At 33.7% G+C, this 18,031-nt stretch overlaps 1 protein-coding gene across 3 annotated transcripts in view; it reads left to right on the top strand.

Moving 5' to 3' along the window:
- METTL25 (methyltransferase like 25) overlaps positions 1 to 6,594 on the top strand; it is a 116,631-nt gene extending 110,037 nt beyond the window's left edge. For 2 of the 3 annotated variants that reach the window (XM_029955151.1, XM_029955153.1), the window contains 3 exons: positions 3,770 to 3,844; positions 4,408 to 4,479; positions 6,353 to 6,594. In XM_029955151.1, coding sequence (XP_029811011.1) covers positions 3,770 to 3,844; positions 4,408 to 4,479; positions 6,353 to 6,445 — 240 coding nt within the window. In that variant the 3' untranslated portion in view covers positions 6,446 to 6,594. The remainder of the gene's footprint in view (positions 1 to 3,769; positions 3,845 to 4,407; positions 4,480 to 6,352) is intronic. The other variant, XM_029955152.1, reaches the window with a different exon arrangement.
- Positions 6,595 to 18,031: the final 11,437 nt, after the last annotated feature.

The following is an 18,031-nucleotide window of genomic DNA, read 5'->3' as shown; positions in this document are numbered from 1 at the left end:
TGATCCACTCATCAGGTGATGGACATTTAGGCTCTTCCATGTTTTGGCTATTGTTGACATTGCTGCTATGAACATTGGGGTACATGTGCTCCTATGCATCAGCATTTCTGTATCCCTTGGGTAAATCCCTAGCAGTGCTATTGCCTGAAACGACAAGCTCTGGACAGTCAATAAGCCTCCTTTAACAGAGAAATATTAACAGGTGCACAGTGCACAACAAGATTTCTAAAGCTGACAAGAGACAGAAAACTAGCAAAAATGACAAAACGAAGGAACTCTCCCCTGAAGACCTCCAGGAAGAAGTCACAGCCACAGAACTGCTCAAGGCAGATCTAGACAACATACCGGATCAAGAATTTAAAAAACTTGTCATAAAATTAATCGCTGGGGTTGAAAAAAGCATCAAAGAGTCAACTGAGACAATTACTAAATAATTTGAAAATAGGTGTGATGAGTTAAAAAAGGCTATAGATGAAGTGCATAACAAAATGGAGGCAGCCACCTCAAGGATTGATGAGGCAGAGAGAAGAATAGGTGAATTAGAAGATATAGTTATCGCAAAAGAGGAAGCTGAAAAAAAGAGAGAGAAATTAATCCAGGAGCAGGAAAGGAGAATTCGAGACCTGAGTGATACAATCAAACAGAACAACATAGGAATTCCTGAAGAGGAAGACAGACAGAAAGGTCCTGAAGGGATACTAGACCAAATTATAAGTAGATTTCTTAAGGCCAAAATCTATATGATGAGGAGGAAGAACTCCAATCCAGCCTGTCTAACTCTAGACCACATACTTCTTTTGATCCTATTTATATAACTTATTAGCAGACATTGAGCACAAGAAAAATGCTTGTTTAGCATTTTTCCAAAACTAACAGTCATCAGACAAATAAGGAATAATGAAGAGAAAGTTCATGCTTGCCAAGAGACAAAATAAATATACTTCTAAAGGAGCCTGAAGAATTGAGGTTTGAAATAAAGACAGAAGAAATTCAAGGAATGATGAAACTTACTGAGCATTAGAGGTGCTTGTATCCACTGCTTTGACTCTTGAAACCTTTGCAGATGGGATGAAGTGGGTCAAGCATATGAAATGTGTTGCATAGTGAGACATATATTGTCTAACACATAGGCTATTCTGGGGTTAAAATAACTGTCACGAATTATTTTAAAAGTGGCGAAAACAGTCTGAAGCACCTGAATGTGAACATGACTGCTTCAGCCTCTCACTCCAGCTTCTCTTTAGGAATGAATATCTCCCTGAAGCCAGAGCTAAGGCCCTATTAAACAGCTTAACTCATAGTAATCTCATTTTCTGGAGTCTAGGGAATAGGCAACAGAGAGCAATAGAATTCATGATCAGTACTCTCAACTGCCATTTATTGTGCACTTCAACTTCTAAGTTTTTATGTATGTGCTTGCCTAAGTTTGATCTGCACCAGGCAGTGACTCAATTCTGATGCCTTCCTCTTTCTCTAGGATGTTGGCCCTACCTAGGCTCTCCCTGACTTTAACACTCAATAATGTCATCTATAAAATGAGATCATGAAGGCAGCTCTTACTGCCCATGGGTTCTGTTCCATGCTTTAAGAAAATCACCTTTTTGCACCAAAAATAAAAAGATCGTGAGAATATGTATGTTACAGATTGATGTTGGAATTAAATGAGATAATATCTTTTTAAGTTTTCCATATAATCTCTTTGATCTAATGTAATGAAACCGGCAGTTGAATGTATCACTGAAAAAGTTGATTAAAACTTAGACACTGAAGTTTTCACTTAAAAATATATTAATATACTTTCACTCACCAGACTTTAAGTGTCCCTCTTTGGTTCACTTAAACAAAAAATTTCCATTTTTAAAAAATAGGAGAGTTAAGATGATGTTCTCACCTTTTCAGAATCACACAAAAGCAACAATTGAAAACCGAAACAAAACTTGTTTGACCAAATCAGAAAGCATGTTAAATGTCAAATCATGTGATTTATGAAGCACAATGAAGGTAAAAAGGGATCCAGAAAGATACCAAAAGAAAGTTACCAGGGTTACAAATCACCGACAAAACCAACAACAGTTCTCTAGACTGGAATATTCTGAGCAACAAAATCAACAATTCCTAGTTCGGAACAAATGCAATTTGATGACCAGGGTGGTGCTTCCAAAGTTGGCATAAAGGAGAAACAGGAAATATTGGAGAACCCAAGGAATCACACTGAAAAACCGTATTTATAGGAAACAGTATGCTGGTGAGGCAGGATCAGAAAAAGATGATGAGTTCTGACTTGTCCTGTAACTGCTGATTTCAGATGGCTGGAGAGAAGTAAAGACTAAATAAAGCCTGTAATTCAAACACACACACAAGTCTGTGAGATGAGCAGCTTTGCTGGCTTGAAGTGCAGGCCCGGGTCCAGTCCAGTACACACCACCACAGAAATTTGGTTTAGGGATATTCATTTGATTCAAAGATGGGCAAGATTTTAAAAAGAGCTGGAGAAGGAAAAATAAGATAAAAACAGAGAAGGAGATAAACCATAAGAGACTCTTGAATATAGAGAATAAACTGAGGGTTGATGGTTGTGACAGGGTAAGTTAAGTGGGTGATGGGCATTGAGGAGGGCACCTTTTGGGATGAGCCGTTGGTGTTATATGTAAGAGAAAAATCACTGTTCTACTCCTGAAAGCCAAGACTACACTGTATATTCATTAACCTGAGAATAAAAAAATAAAAAATAATTTTTTTAAGTAAAAGGGCTGGGGAAGGAGGTATAATCTGCTTGGGTTCTGTACCAAGGGGAAAATCGTTTCTGGAAGGCTGCACTAGAAATTGAGACAAAACCTTACTTTTGACCATTACCTTTTTTCCTTTTAAATTCAAAAGAAATTTAGTGCAGTAAGAAAAAGAATAGGGACTTTGAAAAAATAATAAGTTCATTTAGACATTTGCAAAGAAAATCTTAGTACAAATCCCTTCAGATTTTTTTACTCTTTTTATTCAGTCTTTCATGTGATTTGACCTCATGTAATTTAACAGCAGTTTCTTCTAGTGACTTTCCTTTATCAATCCTTTTGCAAAGGCATCCAATTTATAGAAACAACTTTTCCTTTTGCATTAATATTTCATTAGTTATGTAATATATACTTATATCATTACAATGCTATAACTGGCATAACAAGTTTAGAAAAAATACAATTGACACAGTAAACAAAATTCAACTGGTGTGAACAGAAGCATATATGTTCTAAAAAGTGGCCTGCTAACCACAAGGGTTCATTGTACTATAGGTATCCTGTGTTTTTGAGAAAAATCAGAAAAGAATGCTTGTTGATGGATTTGTTATGTGTGTGCTAGAGGAAAATACCTTAAATATGAATATATGTCCTTATTATGTTTTTGTTGCCTTTGAATTATTCTCTAGGGTATGTAGTTTTAGATATATCATTTTAAATTTTTAATTTTACTCAAAAAATGTATATTGAATTCCTACTGTGTACCTCAAGCTTAGCAAGTTAAAGTAAATATTTCATTAATTTGTCGAAATTAAACCATAAGATGTTACTGTTGTTTTTATTTATGATATGCTGAATAAGTGCAGAAGATATTAATGAAAAAACTTAGTTTATTGACTTGCTTCATTCATATCCTTAGCGTTCTTCAGACACCTAAATTTGTTTTAAATTATTAATGTTGATTTTACTTTAGGGTATGTTTGATAAGGAAAAGCTATTTTTTTAACTGTTGTTATATTTCTTGTTGCTGTTTTGTCTTGAAGCTGCCGGAAAAAGTTATAATGGACTACTACGAGAAGTATAAGCCTAGGATGAATGAGCTGGAAGCTTTTAATATGGTAAATCTCAGAATTAAACATATTAATTGGATACATTGCTAGACTTGAATAGGGGTCAATTAAAATTTTATTATGGGACCAACCAATCTATGTTGTTTTTCTTACTGTAGAAAAACCATTTTGGATCATTTCCTATTTCAGAACTATATTAGGTGTCAGTGATATAATAAAGAGAACACATGGTAGATTTGTCTTAAAATGTATCATAAATGCACAGAAGAAATTTCAGAGTTCTTTGAACACATACTGGTCTCAATGCAGTTATTTCCGCAGCATGCCTTTTAATGGATTTCATTCCTAGTCCCTCTGAAAGCTCTCTATCACATACATATGACTGCCTTTGGATTCTACCTCAGAGACACTCAAAGGACATTCTTTTCCTGTTATTATTAAAGAAAAACTTTTGATCTCTGCAGTATTCAGTTTTTGAATATATACAATTGGTATTGGAGATATGGCCCTATATAAATTTCTGTAGATACATTTTCTTAAACATAAGTGTGAAGCTAGTTGCTGGTTTTTTTTTTTAAAGTTCTACCATTCTGTCTTATCCTTTCTTTTAGTTGAAAGTTGTTCTGGCTCCTTGTATTGAGACACTGATTCTTCTGGATCGCCTTTGCTATCTGAAAGAGCAGGTAAATCATGATATTTTAAAATACATAACAAATATCTTTATTTAGTCTGGTAAATGGATCCAATATTTTCTAGGATAAGTTTCTTTTACATACAACTAGTCAGATAATTTTTCTCATTATATTTTCCAAGTTTAAATATTCATTCCATTTCTTTTTAAACATAAATATATGTACAACAGATGTTTTCAGCAAACCTATTATAATAAAGTTTATATTCTTTTAAATGTATGGTAATTACAGTAGGCAGTGAACACAACCATCATATATGACATATTGTATAGCTAAATTTAATAAATGCCAGACATAAAAGAAATTTTATATGTGTGTGTGTGTGTGTGTGTGTGTGTGTGTGTGTGTGTGTGTGGTGTGGCTGGGTGGGTGGGTGGGTGTGTTGGTGTGTGTGTATATATTTCATGTAATTAGAAGTTACCTTTTAAGTCACTTTGGATTTTGGACAATCTGCACTATAAAAATTTCTTTCTGATCAGTGAAATTGCTTTTGCATTTTCACAGACTTGGTTTTCTTTTTAAACTATGTTGAAAGGCCCAAAAAACTGGTTTTTTGCTGTCTTTAAGGAAAGTGGTTTTTTGCAGATTTTACGCTGAGCTGTGATCAAAATAGTTATGTAAACTGTTTAAATTAAGCCCATACATGGATTCAGCCTCATGTTTCCACCATAAACACTTTAACAATTTTGTTCTATCAGAGTGGGTAATTTTACTGTCTTCTTATCAACAGGCTATTTGGACAAATGGATTTAATAAATGTTTGCTTTTGTTCTAATTTATATTTTTATGAAAAAACCAATTTTTAAATATTTGAATAGTTGTGTACTTTCATAAGCTACCAACTAACTCAAAATCACTGGAAATCTTTGGTTTCCAACTTCGTAGATGACAGAATCAAGCCTGTTTTACTAGGTACTCATTATTTCCCTTCTCAAAACAATTTCCATTGACCTAAATAAAATAAGTAAATGGCAAAAAAAATTAAATAAAATAAGTAAATGCTATGCACAAAGATTAATAGATTGGTAATGAAATGATAGAAAACATGTAAATATTAACTTGTTAATAAAATATTTAAGTAGTAATATCTTAAATATTAATATATTTTATTATAAAAGTAACACATATATGTCAGAAAATTTTAAATGAAGAATACAAACAAATTTAAAAATAACAGTCCCATCTTTCAGCATTAACTTAAATTTTTGTTTTGTTTTCTAGTGCCTCTTTCTAATAAAAGTATGTTGCACACATATATATGGGCGCATTATTTCTGCTTTAATTAAAATTGGAATCTGGGGCACCCGGGCGGCTCAGTCAGTTAAGCTGTCTGACTCTTGATTTCAGCTTGGGTCATGATCTTCTCTCAGGTCATGATCTCACAGTCCAGAGACCGAGCCTTACTCAAGATTCTCTCTCCCTCTCCTTCTACCCCTCCCTGCTCTCAAAGATAAGCTAAGATGATGATAAGATAAAGGAATCAAACTATAAGTGCAGTTTTGCATCTAATCTGTTCCATTTATTTTATTAAGAATTTTCTCATATCATTAAATATACTGCAGAAGCTGAATAATGTTTCCTCATATAATAATTTCTTTAAGTAATACCCAATTGTTTTGTACCACTTCTACTTTTTCACAATTTCAGTGGAGTAACTGTGTAGTTTACTATCTTATGTACATCTTTATTTCCTCAACATAAATTCCTATAGGTCAAATTGTAAATGTTAATTTCATTCAGCAAAGAATAATTTTCTGCTACATAGTTTGTTTTTTATGTTGTTTTTGTATTACAATATATAGTCTGACTCCTCTTTCATTGTTCAACAACTTGCTGTGTATTTAAATCACTTATCAATTTGCAGGAAGATATTGCATGGTCTGCACTTGTGAAGTTATTTGATCCCGTGAAATCTCCCAGATGTTACGCTATTATTGCTCTGAAGAAGCAGCAATGATTTCAGTTGAAGCAAGGTATTAGATGTATCTGTTTGTGGAAACTATCGCTAATTTTGCTCTTCTAAACATTTATGATGTGTTTTGTAAATATTTGAAAAACATTGCTCTATATTTTAAATAAACAATAAAATAATAGCTAACAACAGAATATTATAATCCATTTTTCCATTGTCAAAGCATACATTAATGAAATAAGAACTCATCACAATATTTTTTAAAAGTATTGGCCTACATTCCTGAGTTAGTATACCAATAGGACATTGTAATCTGACCTCTTTCCTGTTAAGTATTTGAGACCCTTTTTATTGGCTACATACCACATTTTGACTTTTATTGATTTAAAAGCTTTTACTGACAGAGGAAAGATATAGGTGTATATATAATAAAATTAGTACAGAAGATCATTTGCATTTTCCTCCAGATTTAGAAAGAATTTTCCATGTAATCTGAAAGGGAAAATCCTAAAAAGGAAGAAACACCCAGGAACCAGGCAGATACAAAGAGTGCTTAATATGTTTTCTTCTAAGTTACATGAGAAAATATTCTGTGCCCTTAAAGGAATACGCATCTTGTGAGATTCACTCTAAGGAATCTTGAAGCTATCTATCTTACTAAAATAAAGAGGTGGAATTACCTGGTGCTCTGTAGAAAGCCAATCTGAGAAAAGCAAGAGTGAATGAAAGAAGGTCAGTGCTGTGCCCAGTGTGATACAGATTCTTTTCATTTGCAGAAATCTTGAGGTTTCTAATATACATAGAAGATACGGGTAATTGGCAAAGAGCTTCCTTGATGCTCAGCAAAAGACTATAAAATTCTCCCAGCAGAAGTAATTGTGCTCTTAAATTTGAGGGTCTATCTGCAGATGGAAAGAATAACTTTTTGCTTTGGGTTGTACTAGGAAGTTTGCAGCCAGTATATATGTGAATGATCAGATACTTTGTACAGCTAGTACAATACTGGGGAAGTCAGCCACTTTTTAAGCTTTTTATTATGGAACATTGCAGTATGTTCAGAAGTGAAGAGTAGAGCCTAATGAATCCCATGTGTTCATCACAAACTTCAATAATTATCAACATTTTACCAGTCTTGTTTCATCTGTACACTATGAGCATGCACACATTCACATTTGCCACCCCACCCACTGCTCCCAGATATCTAAGATTTTGAAATTTTGCCCTGATGCCTAAATATTTATATAGTATTATCTTCTCATTATAATAAAGAAAAAAACTTCATATGTATAAAGCTTTGTTTAGTAGAGAGACGTGAATTCCAACTGTTTCAATACCAAGAAAATTGTAGTAACTTCCCTATGCCTTAAAACGTCAGAAATTATATTTGTCAATAAGTGCTTTCCATGTTTAATGGAGACATTTGTGTGAGTCAGGCTAGTCAACATGAGATAACTTATATGACACACTGAGATGGTAACCTTTCAGCAAAAGAGCAAGGAAATTTATTTTGGTAGGACTACAGCGTAGACCGTCATGCCATAAAAACTGCTCTTTGAGAACTCATTTACAATTGAGCTGAAGAATGTGGTGTATTGGCAGGAGCATCAGTTCTGACAGTTACAGTCTGAGTGAGCAAAAGCAAGACTTAATACCTGAGAGCCTCACTTGTAAAGTGGGGTTTTATTTAATTTTCATCTTAGAAACATTTATTGGATACTTATCATGTGTCAGATATCATGCTAGGCACTGGCAGCATGGAGACAAACAGGAGATGTCCCTGTTCTCAAAGAGCGCACAGTCTAGTAAGAAAGACAACAAAATTACTAATTACAGTACTTAGTACTATAATTATTGTTTAGGGCTGAGAGGGTCAGGACATAGGATCCTTGATGGTATCTTCAAATCGATAGACTTCAAGGGAAGATAGGCTCAGTAATATTAGTACCATAGTTTAGATTCCTATGAGTTAAATTATTCTCTGTCCTTGTGTAGGTCACTTTAGTATTCAGTATGCCTCAGTTTTCTCATCTGTAAAAAGAACATAAGAATAGAATTTACTTATAAGGTTTTGAGCATTGAAAGAGTAAATGTTATTGAACTCCTGCAAAATGTCTCCAGGCAATTTGTTAATAAAGCAAAACTGAGTTTATGAAAACTGTCTGTAGTAATAGAGGATTCTGCCTTGACGGTCTCTAAACAGGAAGTCAGTAGACGATATTTACAGGATTTTGAAGGTGGCTGTCTTCAGGTGGAGACCAGACTGCAATTTGGAAAAGTTCATGACAAGTTTTATGATTGGTATCTATAGCAAGGCAAAGGTCTTGAAGCAAGTCTTGATAAGTAAACTGTTGCTTGGTAAGTGAGGTCTTTGCCAAGATGAGCAGATTGCCTGAGATAAATTAATATATGAGAATTTCCTGAAAGTTATTTATTGGTTTACAGTCTTATCTTTCCTGGGCAAAGTTTTCCTTTACCATATGAATAAATCATGTTGACACAGGTGGCCTCAGTTCTTCGATGCCATAGATCTGTCATATTAATGCAGATGGTTGTAGTTCTCAATGTGAACTAATTAATTCCTGGTACATAAACATATATAAAGCAAATCGTATAGGCTAGTAGGCTTAAATCTAGATATGTCAGTAATTCCATTAAATGTAAATTAAATGCTTCAATTATAAAATGAAGATTGACAAATCGGAAAAATAGAGCCCAATAAGTTGCTAGTTAGAAGAAACACTTCTAAAACATTCAAAAGTAATAGGAAGGAAAAGGCATATTTGCAATTACTCATCAAAAGGAACATGGGTTAATATCAAAGTAGATTTTTAGTTAATTTCAGGCAAAAAAATATTCTGGAAGGTAAAGAGAAACCTTCATAATGAAAAGAATTTCAATTTTTCAGGAAAATATAAGCTTATATTTAGTTAATAACACAATCGTAAAATATAAAAAGCAAAAATTAACTACAGGGCGAATCAAATCTACAGTCATGCTGAGAGCATTTTCATGTTTCCATCTATCTTATGGAAAAAGCAAACAAACAAAATCAAAAAGGTACAGGATTTGAATAATGAAAGAAGTAAAATTGAGCTAATGGGTAAACAATTTAATATAAACTGTTCCCAAATACTATAGAATTTTTAAGTAGTTGTGAAATTTTTAACAAAATTGACCATGTGCTGGGCTTTGAAGTAAATTTTAATAAATTTCAAAAAGTTGAAATTATATAGTTTTTGACCACAATACATTTAAGCTTAAAAAATTGTTTTGGGGTGCCTGGGTGGCTCAGTCAGTTAAGCATCTGACTCTTGATCTCAGCTTAGGTCTTGATCTTAGTGTTGTGAGTTTAAGCTCCATGTTGCCTACTTAAAAAAAAAATTATTTATACATATATATTTATATGTGTATAAGAAAAAATTTAAAAATTGCTTTAAATACAAGTAGAAAATCCCCATATGCTTTAAACTTAAGAATTATACCTCTAAATAACTTTTGAGTCAAAGAAGAGAATGTTTGAGTAATAATGAAAATAATTGAATTATAATGATAACACTGCCCATCAAAACTTGTGGGATGAGCGAAACCATGATATAAGAAAACATTAGCTTTGAACACATATTAAAATAGAAAGAGACTAAAAATCAAAAGAATAGTAGTTCATGGAAGAAAAACACAGAGAGATGATTAACAGTTCCAAAAGTTGTTTCTTCAATATTTAATAAAATTACACAACTCTGGCAAGTCTAATCATTTAAAAAATAAAACATTCAAATAATTAATATCAGGCATATAAAAGGGAACATGCCTGTAAATTTGTTGATAGATTTCTGACAATAAAATTGAGCATTTGAATGAAATAGAAAAATTTCTCAAAGAAACACAATATGCCAAAACAGCCTCAAGAAAGAAAATAAAATATGAATAATCATACATCTATTAAATTGAATCTGCAATTAATCTTTTATTAATTTCCTACATCTCAATAAAAGTGTTTTGTGGGTGTGGCACAGAATTCAGTCAACCACTGTTAGTTTGCAATAGTGTGACTAGGATTATTTTAGACACTATACATTGGGGCAGATTCAGAGAACTAGGCTATGGCCGTTCCTATGCATTGAAACACATATAAGAGGCATGTGGAAGAGTGAATATTTAGATAATGCCTTTTGGGAGGAAAGAAAACAAAGTGTCTGCAGAAGCACACAAGCCTTTACTATGTACTCACTTGGTCTTAGTCTGTTCCGTTCTCCTCTTTAATTATAGGTTCCTTTAGTTTGTGTCTCAGTGTGGTCAGTAGAAGGGCTTATTTTCAGGAAGGAGGACTATGTAAGAAATAATCTGCCATGTGAAATATGTGCTGTGCTCTGGTAACCTGTGACCAAAGGAACTGGGAGTCTCCAAACCTCCCCAGGTTTGTACTTGGCTGGTGATGCTACTGGCTGCATGTATGGGGATTTATTAGTTGATGTATTTATCTCAATGGATCGCCTCATTAAGTTTGCAGATGTTCTGTCAACGGAAGACCTTTAAAAAAATGACACTGTTTTTATTAGAGTTTTCCAATGCACAATCCAGAATAAGAGAGTTAACACATTTCAGCACAGAACAAAGTAGCATGTATTTAAATCTCACGGGAGGAAAAGCCTTTAACTTGTATTCAGACAGTTATGACTGAACATGTTGAATTTCAGAAAAATAGAGAAAGTTTGCACCAAATTCACCATTTGGTCAGCATGGGATTCGGTGTGCATCAGCTAATCATGCTGAACCAAGTATTCAACATAGCTCAACTCTCAGGAAAGAATCCAGTCTTGTAACAACTGCTACAGCCCTTTTAAGAAAAAGTCTCAGTGATGGTTTTCCATCAGGCACAGTACACTCAAATAATGTGTTTCAAGGGATAGATAAAATAATTCCAGATACCATTTGATTATAACAACAGACATCTCTGGTGTTCTGGTGACTTCAGAGTATTTCTGGTCTTAGTAGGCAACATAGCTCTGCAGGTAAACCTCTGTGAATAAAAGCCTGAGGAACAGACTTCAAGTTACACAGAAAAAATTAAATACTCTATTTCTACTTAAGCTAACTCAAAAGGACAGAACTAAAAACAAAATTGAAGGCAAAGAAGGATTATGTATAGGATAGGATTAATGTATAGGATAATGAATATCCTTCTACGTATATACAAACAGTACCTTGAAAGTATCCAAAATTACATTCACGTTACCTGCTTATGCTAGGTGCGAGAAGCCATCCCTACAGTACAGTTTATACTGCACCGAAGAATAATATTTAGAAGTTTGAGGGTTAACATTTAGAGTGTAAGAACTGAAAGCTATTGCAAGGCAAATTATTTTTTGGTTAACTTTTCTCTCATTAATAGCAAATACTGTTGTTTATCTTGAAAATAAACAGATCTGAAATTCTTTTAAAATATTTTAGATCATTAGCACAGTTTTAGTGTCAATGTTTGTTAATGAGATAATTGGTAATGTGTTTTCATTCTATAAATTGGTTGCAGATGCTTGGAGAAGAAAGGATTTCGTTAAAATGCTGCCATAAATAGCATAGTTCCTACCTTTAAGATTAATGAAACCATAGTAAATTCAACCTAGACCCCCTTACCATTCTTTTATTATGAAAAGTAAAACTAAATCTCACAGAGTTCTGTTTAGTTAAGTAAATAAAGCAATGTTACAGAGCCTCTGAGGGCTATAGGTCATAGTAACCCAGTGGAGTTACATCATATATACATTTTTGTCCTTATTTTTAGATTCTAACCGCTCCCCAAGATGCAAATGCATAAGAAAATAAGATAGCTGTTTGCTGGCCAACTCAGAAGTGCCATCTTTGAAAGATAGGAAACAGAAGACCAAATATCTATCACTCTTCAAAGAGCACAGGATATGTGTTTCTCATCAAGTAAGACATAGAAAATCCAACTAAACTTTATTGAACATCTGTGAACTGACTTCTGGGTGCTTTCACACTTAACTTCAATCTTCAGAACAACAAATTAATTTAATAGCATTGCATTAGGGATATAGATCCTTAATAATCGTGACAGTAGTATATACCCAAGGAACAAGCAGTAATACTTGAGAATAATTCACCCATTCCTCATTCACTCTAGGAATGTAATATTATCTTAAAAGCATAATGGTTTGAATGCTCAATATCTGCTTAAAGAATACCCTTTTGTTCTTTCCTTTCATCTACCTCCATGGTCTCCAAATTTTAGTGGGCCAAAGAACTAAGGTACAGTACTATATTCAAAATTATACAAATAAACCAAAAAAAAGAAAAAACATGAAACATGTAGGTGTGTTTTCCATAGAAATGTGTTCTCATAAGAAGCATATTTAAGAGATCTTTCAGCTGACTGTTCACAGATTTAACAAAAAAATTATTCAATAATAAGAACCCTATTGACATTCTAAATAATGTATTCATTTTTGCTACTTTGGGTACTGTATTTCATACTTAGTTTTTATTGTCTCATAAGTATAAGCAGAACTTTGTAATTTAAAATTAAAAGTTGTGTCCTGAGGACAATTTTAAAAGAATTGAATAGTTATAATAGTGGTTAACCATAAGTTAGGATGATCAATGAAAACCAAGAAGCTTCCTTGCCAAGACATTTTTAATTTTAATTTTAATTTTAAAATAAATCTTAATTACTAAAAATAAACCTAAAGACATTTGCTGATTATTAAATACCAAGTACTTTGTCGTTTTACATGTCATATATAAAAGAGTCAGAGAAGGGTTTTTGTTTGGTTGGGGTTTTTTTGTTTTATTTTTAATATGCCTTTTTTTTTTTTTTATCAAGTTAGTTAACATACAGTGTAATCTTGGCTTCAGGAGTAGATTTCCACATACAACACTCAGTGCTCATCCCAACAAGCGCCCTCCTCAATGCCCATCACCCGTTTTCCCACCCCTCCACTCCCCAACCCCCATCAACACTGTTTGTTCTCTGTATTTAAGAGTCTCTATGGTTTGCCTTCCTGTTTGTATCTTATATTTCTGTCCCTTCCCCCATGATCTTCTGTTAAGTTTCTCAGATTCCACATATGAGTGAATCATATATCATAAATATCATATATCATGTATCATGATAGATGATATAGTCTTTCTATGACTGACATTTCACTTAACATCCATCCATCCACATTGTTGCAAATGGCGAGATTTCATTCATTTTTATCACTGAGTAGCATTCCATTGGGTATATATACCATATCTTCTTTATCTGTTCATCAGTCACTGGACATTTGGGCTCTTTCCATAATTTGGCTAGAGTTGATAGTGCTGCTATAAATGTTGGGGTGCATGTGCCTCTTTGAATCAGCACGCCTGTATTCTTGGATAAATTCCTAGTTGTGCTATTGCTGAGTTGTAGGGTAGTTATATTTTTAATTTTCTGAGGAACCTCCATACTGTTTCCCAGAGTAGCTGCACCAGTTTGCATTCCCACCAGCAGTGAACAGGATCCCCTTTCTCCACATCCTCGCCAATATTTGTTGTTGCCTGAGTTGTTCACTTTAGCCACTCTGACTGATATGAGATGGTATTTCAATGTAGTTTTGATTTGTATTTCCCTGATGATGAGCAGTGATGAGCATCTTTTCATGTTTTTGTTGACCATCTGGGTATCTTCTTTGGAAAAGTGTCTATTTATGTCTTCTGCTCATTTCTTCACTGTATTATTTGTTTTTTGGGTGTTAAGTTTTGTCATTTCTCTTTAGGTTTTTGATACTAACCCTTTATCCAATATGTTATTTGCAAATATATTCTCCCATTCCAACTTTTAGTTTCTGGATTGTTTCCTTTGCTGTGCAAAAGCTTTTTATCAATAAGCCCCCAATAGTTCTTTTTGCTTTTATTTCCCTTGCCTTTGGAGACATATCAAGTAAGTAGTGTCTGAAGCCAGGGTCAGAGAGGTTGCTGCCTATTTTCTCCTTTGATCATTTCCTGTCTCACATTTAGGTCTTTCATCCATTTTGAATTTATTTTTGTGTATGGTATAAGAAAGTGGTCTTATTTTCATTCTTCTGCATGTTGCTGTCCAGGTCTCTCAACACCATTTGCTAAAGAGACTGTATTTTTTTCCATTGGATACTCTCTCCTGTTTTGTTGAAGATTAATTGGCTATACATTTGTGGGTCCATTTCTGGGTTCTCTATTCAATTCCATTGGTCTTTGTGTCTGTTTTTATGTCAAAATTATACTGTCTTAATGATTACAGCTTTGTTATGCAGGCTAAAGTACAGGATTGTGATGTCTCCAGGTTTAGTTTTCTCTTTCAACATTATTTTGGCTATTCGAGATCTTTTCTGGTTCCATACAAATTTTAGGATTGTTTGTTCTAACTCTGTGAAGAATGCTATTTTGTTTGGGATTGGATTAAATGTGTAGAATGCATTGGGTAGTATCAACATTTTAACAATATTTATTCTTCCAGTCCATGAGCATTGGAGTGTTTTTCCATTTCTTTGTGTCTTCTTCAATTTCTTTCATAAGGTTTCTATAGTTTTCAGAATACAGATCTTTTACCTCTTTGGTTAGGTTTATTCCTAGGTATTTTATGGTTCTTGGTGCAATTGTAATGGAATAGATTCCTTGATATCTCTTTTTGCTGCTTCATTATTGGTATATAGAAATGTAACCAATTTCTGTACATTGATTTTATATCTTGCAACTTTGGTGGATTCATGTATAAGTTTCAGCAGTTTTTTGGTGGAGTCTTTTGGATTTTCCATGTAGAGTGTTATGTCATCTGCAAAGAGTAAAATTTGACTTCTTCTTTGCCAGTTTGGATGCCTTCTATTTTGTTTTGTTGTCTGATTGCTGAGGCTAGGACTTCCAGCATTATGTTAAGCAACAGTGGTGAGAGTGGTGTCATGTTCCTGATCTCATGGGGAAAGTTCTCAATTTTTTCCCATTGAGTATAATATTAGCTGTGGACCTTTCTTATATGGCTTTTATGGTGTAAGGATATGTTCCTTCTATCCCAACTTTCTTGAGGGTTTTTATGAAGAAAGGATGCTGTATTTTTGTCAAATGCTTTTTCTGCATCTATTGACAGGATCATAATGCTTCTTATCATTTCTTCCATTAATGTGATGTATAATGTTGGTTGATTCCCAAATATTGAACCAGCCCTACAGCCCAGCAATGAATCCCAGTTGTCATGGTGAATAATTCTTTTAATATACTGTTAAATTTGATTTGCTAGAATCTTCTTGAGAATTTTTAAGTCTGTGCATCAGGAATATTGGCCTGCAATTCTCCTTTTTAGTGGGGTCTTTGTCTGGTTTGAGGATCAAGGTAATGCTGGCTTCATAGGATGAGTCTGTAAGCTTTCCTTCTGTTTCTGTTTTTGGAACAGCCTGAGAAGAATAGGTATTAACTCTGCTTTAAATGTCTGGTAGAATTCCCCTGGGAAGCCATCTGGCCCAGGACTCTTATTTGTTGAGAGATTTTTGATAACCGATTCAATTTCTTCACTGATTATGGGTCTGTTCAAAATTTTCTAATTCTTCCCATTTGAGTTTTGGAAGTGTGTGTGCTAGAAATTTGTTCATTTCTTCCAGATTGTCCAGTTTGTTGGCATATAATTTTTCATAGTATTCTCTAATCATTGTTTGCTTTTTCTGTGGTATTGGTTGTAATCTCTCCTCTTTCATTTGTGATTTTATCTATTTGGGTTCTCTCTTTTCTTTTTGAGTAGTCTGGTTAGGGGGTTGTTAATTCTGTTTATTCTTTCAAAAAAGCAGCTCTTAGATTCATTGATCTGTTCTACTGGTTTTTTATTCTATATTTTTTATTTCTGCTCTAATCTTTATTTTTTTCTCTTCTTCTGCTAGCTTTATGCTTTCTTTGCTGCTGCCTTTCTTGCTTCTTGAGATAGGCCTGAATTGCAATGTATTTTTGTTTTGGGACTACTTTTGCTTCATCCCAAAGGGTTTGGACAGTTGTGTTTTCATTTTCACTTGCTTCCTTATATTTTTTAATTTCTTCTTGAATTTCCTGGTTGACCCACTCATTCTTTAGTAGGATGTTCTTTAACCTCCATGCATTTGTGGGCTTTCCAATTTTTTCTAGTGATTGATATCAAGTTTCAGAGCATTGTTATCTGAAAATATGCATGATATGATCTCATTCTTTTTATATCTGTTGAGGACTGTTTTATGACCCAGTATGTGATCTATTTTGGAGAATGTTCCATGTGCACATAAGAAGAATATGTATTCTGCTGCTTTTGTATGAAAAGTTCTGAATATATCTGTTAAGTCCATCTGGTCCAATGTGTCATTCAGAGATGTTTCCTTATTGATTTTCTGCCTAGTTGATCTGTCCATAGCTGTAAGTGAAGTATTAAATCCCCTACAATCATGGTATTATTATCTATACATTTATTTATGTTTGTGATTAATTGATTTATATATTTTGGTGCTTTAATGTTGGGGGCATAAACATTCGTAATTGTTAGCTCTTCTTGATGGATGGACCCCCTAATTATGATATAATGGCCTTCTTCATCTCTTGTTAAAACCTTTAGTTTAAAATCTAGTTTGCCTGATATAAGTATGGATACTCCAACTTTCTTTTCATTTCCAGAAGCATGATAGAAGGTTCTCCATCCCCTCACTTTCAATCTGAAGGTGTCCTCAGGTCTAAAATGAGTCTCTTGTAGACAGCATATAGATGAGTCTTGCGGATTTTATCCATTCTGATACCCTATGTCTTTGATTAGGGCATTTAATCCATTTACATTCAGAGTGATGATTGAAAGATAATGGATTTAGTGTCAATGGATGATTGAAAGACAATTATGCTATCTGTAGGTTTTGTGCCTATGGTGATGACTCTGGTCCTTTGTAGTCTTTGCTGCCCTCTACTCAGAGTCCCCCTTAGAATCTCCTGCAGGGCTGGGTTAGTGGTCAGGAACTCCTTTAGTTTGTGTTTGCCTGGGCTAGCCTTTATCTCCCCTTCTATTCTTTTTTTTTTTTCTAAAGGATTTTGTAATTTAAGAGCAAATTTTTCTAGATACAGCTTTATTAAAACATGATCGTTTTCTCTTTGCTTCATTCTCAAATGTCAATTGATTTTATTTTTTTCTCTGTTTATTTATTTATTTTTTTAACATACGCATTTCTTTTCCATCATTTACACTACAGTAGTTACAATTACACTCCAAACAGAAAAGCAAAGTAAAAAATCAAAACCCCAACTTGTATTTCATGTAATTAGACTTATACAGAAATTAGAAGGTTATGTAACAACTAGTTAATCACCTAATTTCACAGCTATCTGAAGTGGCAATCGTTATATAGCAGCTTATCTATGATACATTCAAGATAAATAATACAATTTATTACTTGCCCATAAGCTACAACACAGCCTGCTTAATACCTTTCCTTAAATTCCACCTCTGTACTACAGTATCCTTGAGGTCCATGCAAAAAAGTAGCTACCTTTTATATAGGAAATGGATGATTAAGTCTTTGGTGTTGTAAAAGCAACTTCATTTAAACATAACCACCCCCACTACCAAAAAAAGAAGAGGAAAAAAAAAAGTAACGAAAATAATAAGGGAAAAACCCAAGATACACTTCC

Source organism: Suricata suricatta, chromosome 10 (genome assembly GCF_006229205.1).
Source record: "Suricata suricatta isolate VVHF042 chromosome 10, meerkat_22Aug2017_6uvM2_HiC, whole genome shotgun sequence".
Classification (NCBI taxonomy): Eukaryota; Metazoa; Chordata; class Mammalia; order Carnivora; family Herpestidae; genus Suricata; species Suricata suricatta.
The sequence above is the reverse complement of the archived record's forward strand: the minus strand, read 5'-3'. Positions and strand labels throughout refer to the sequence as shown.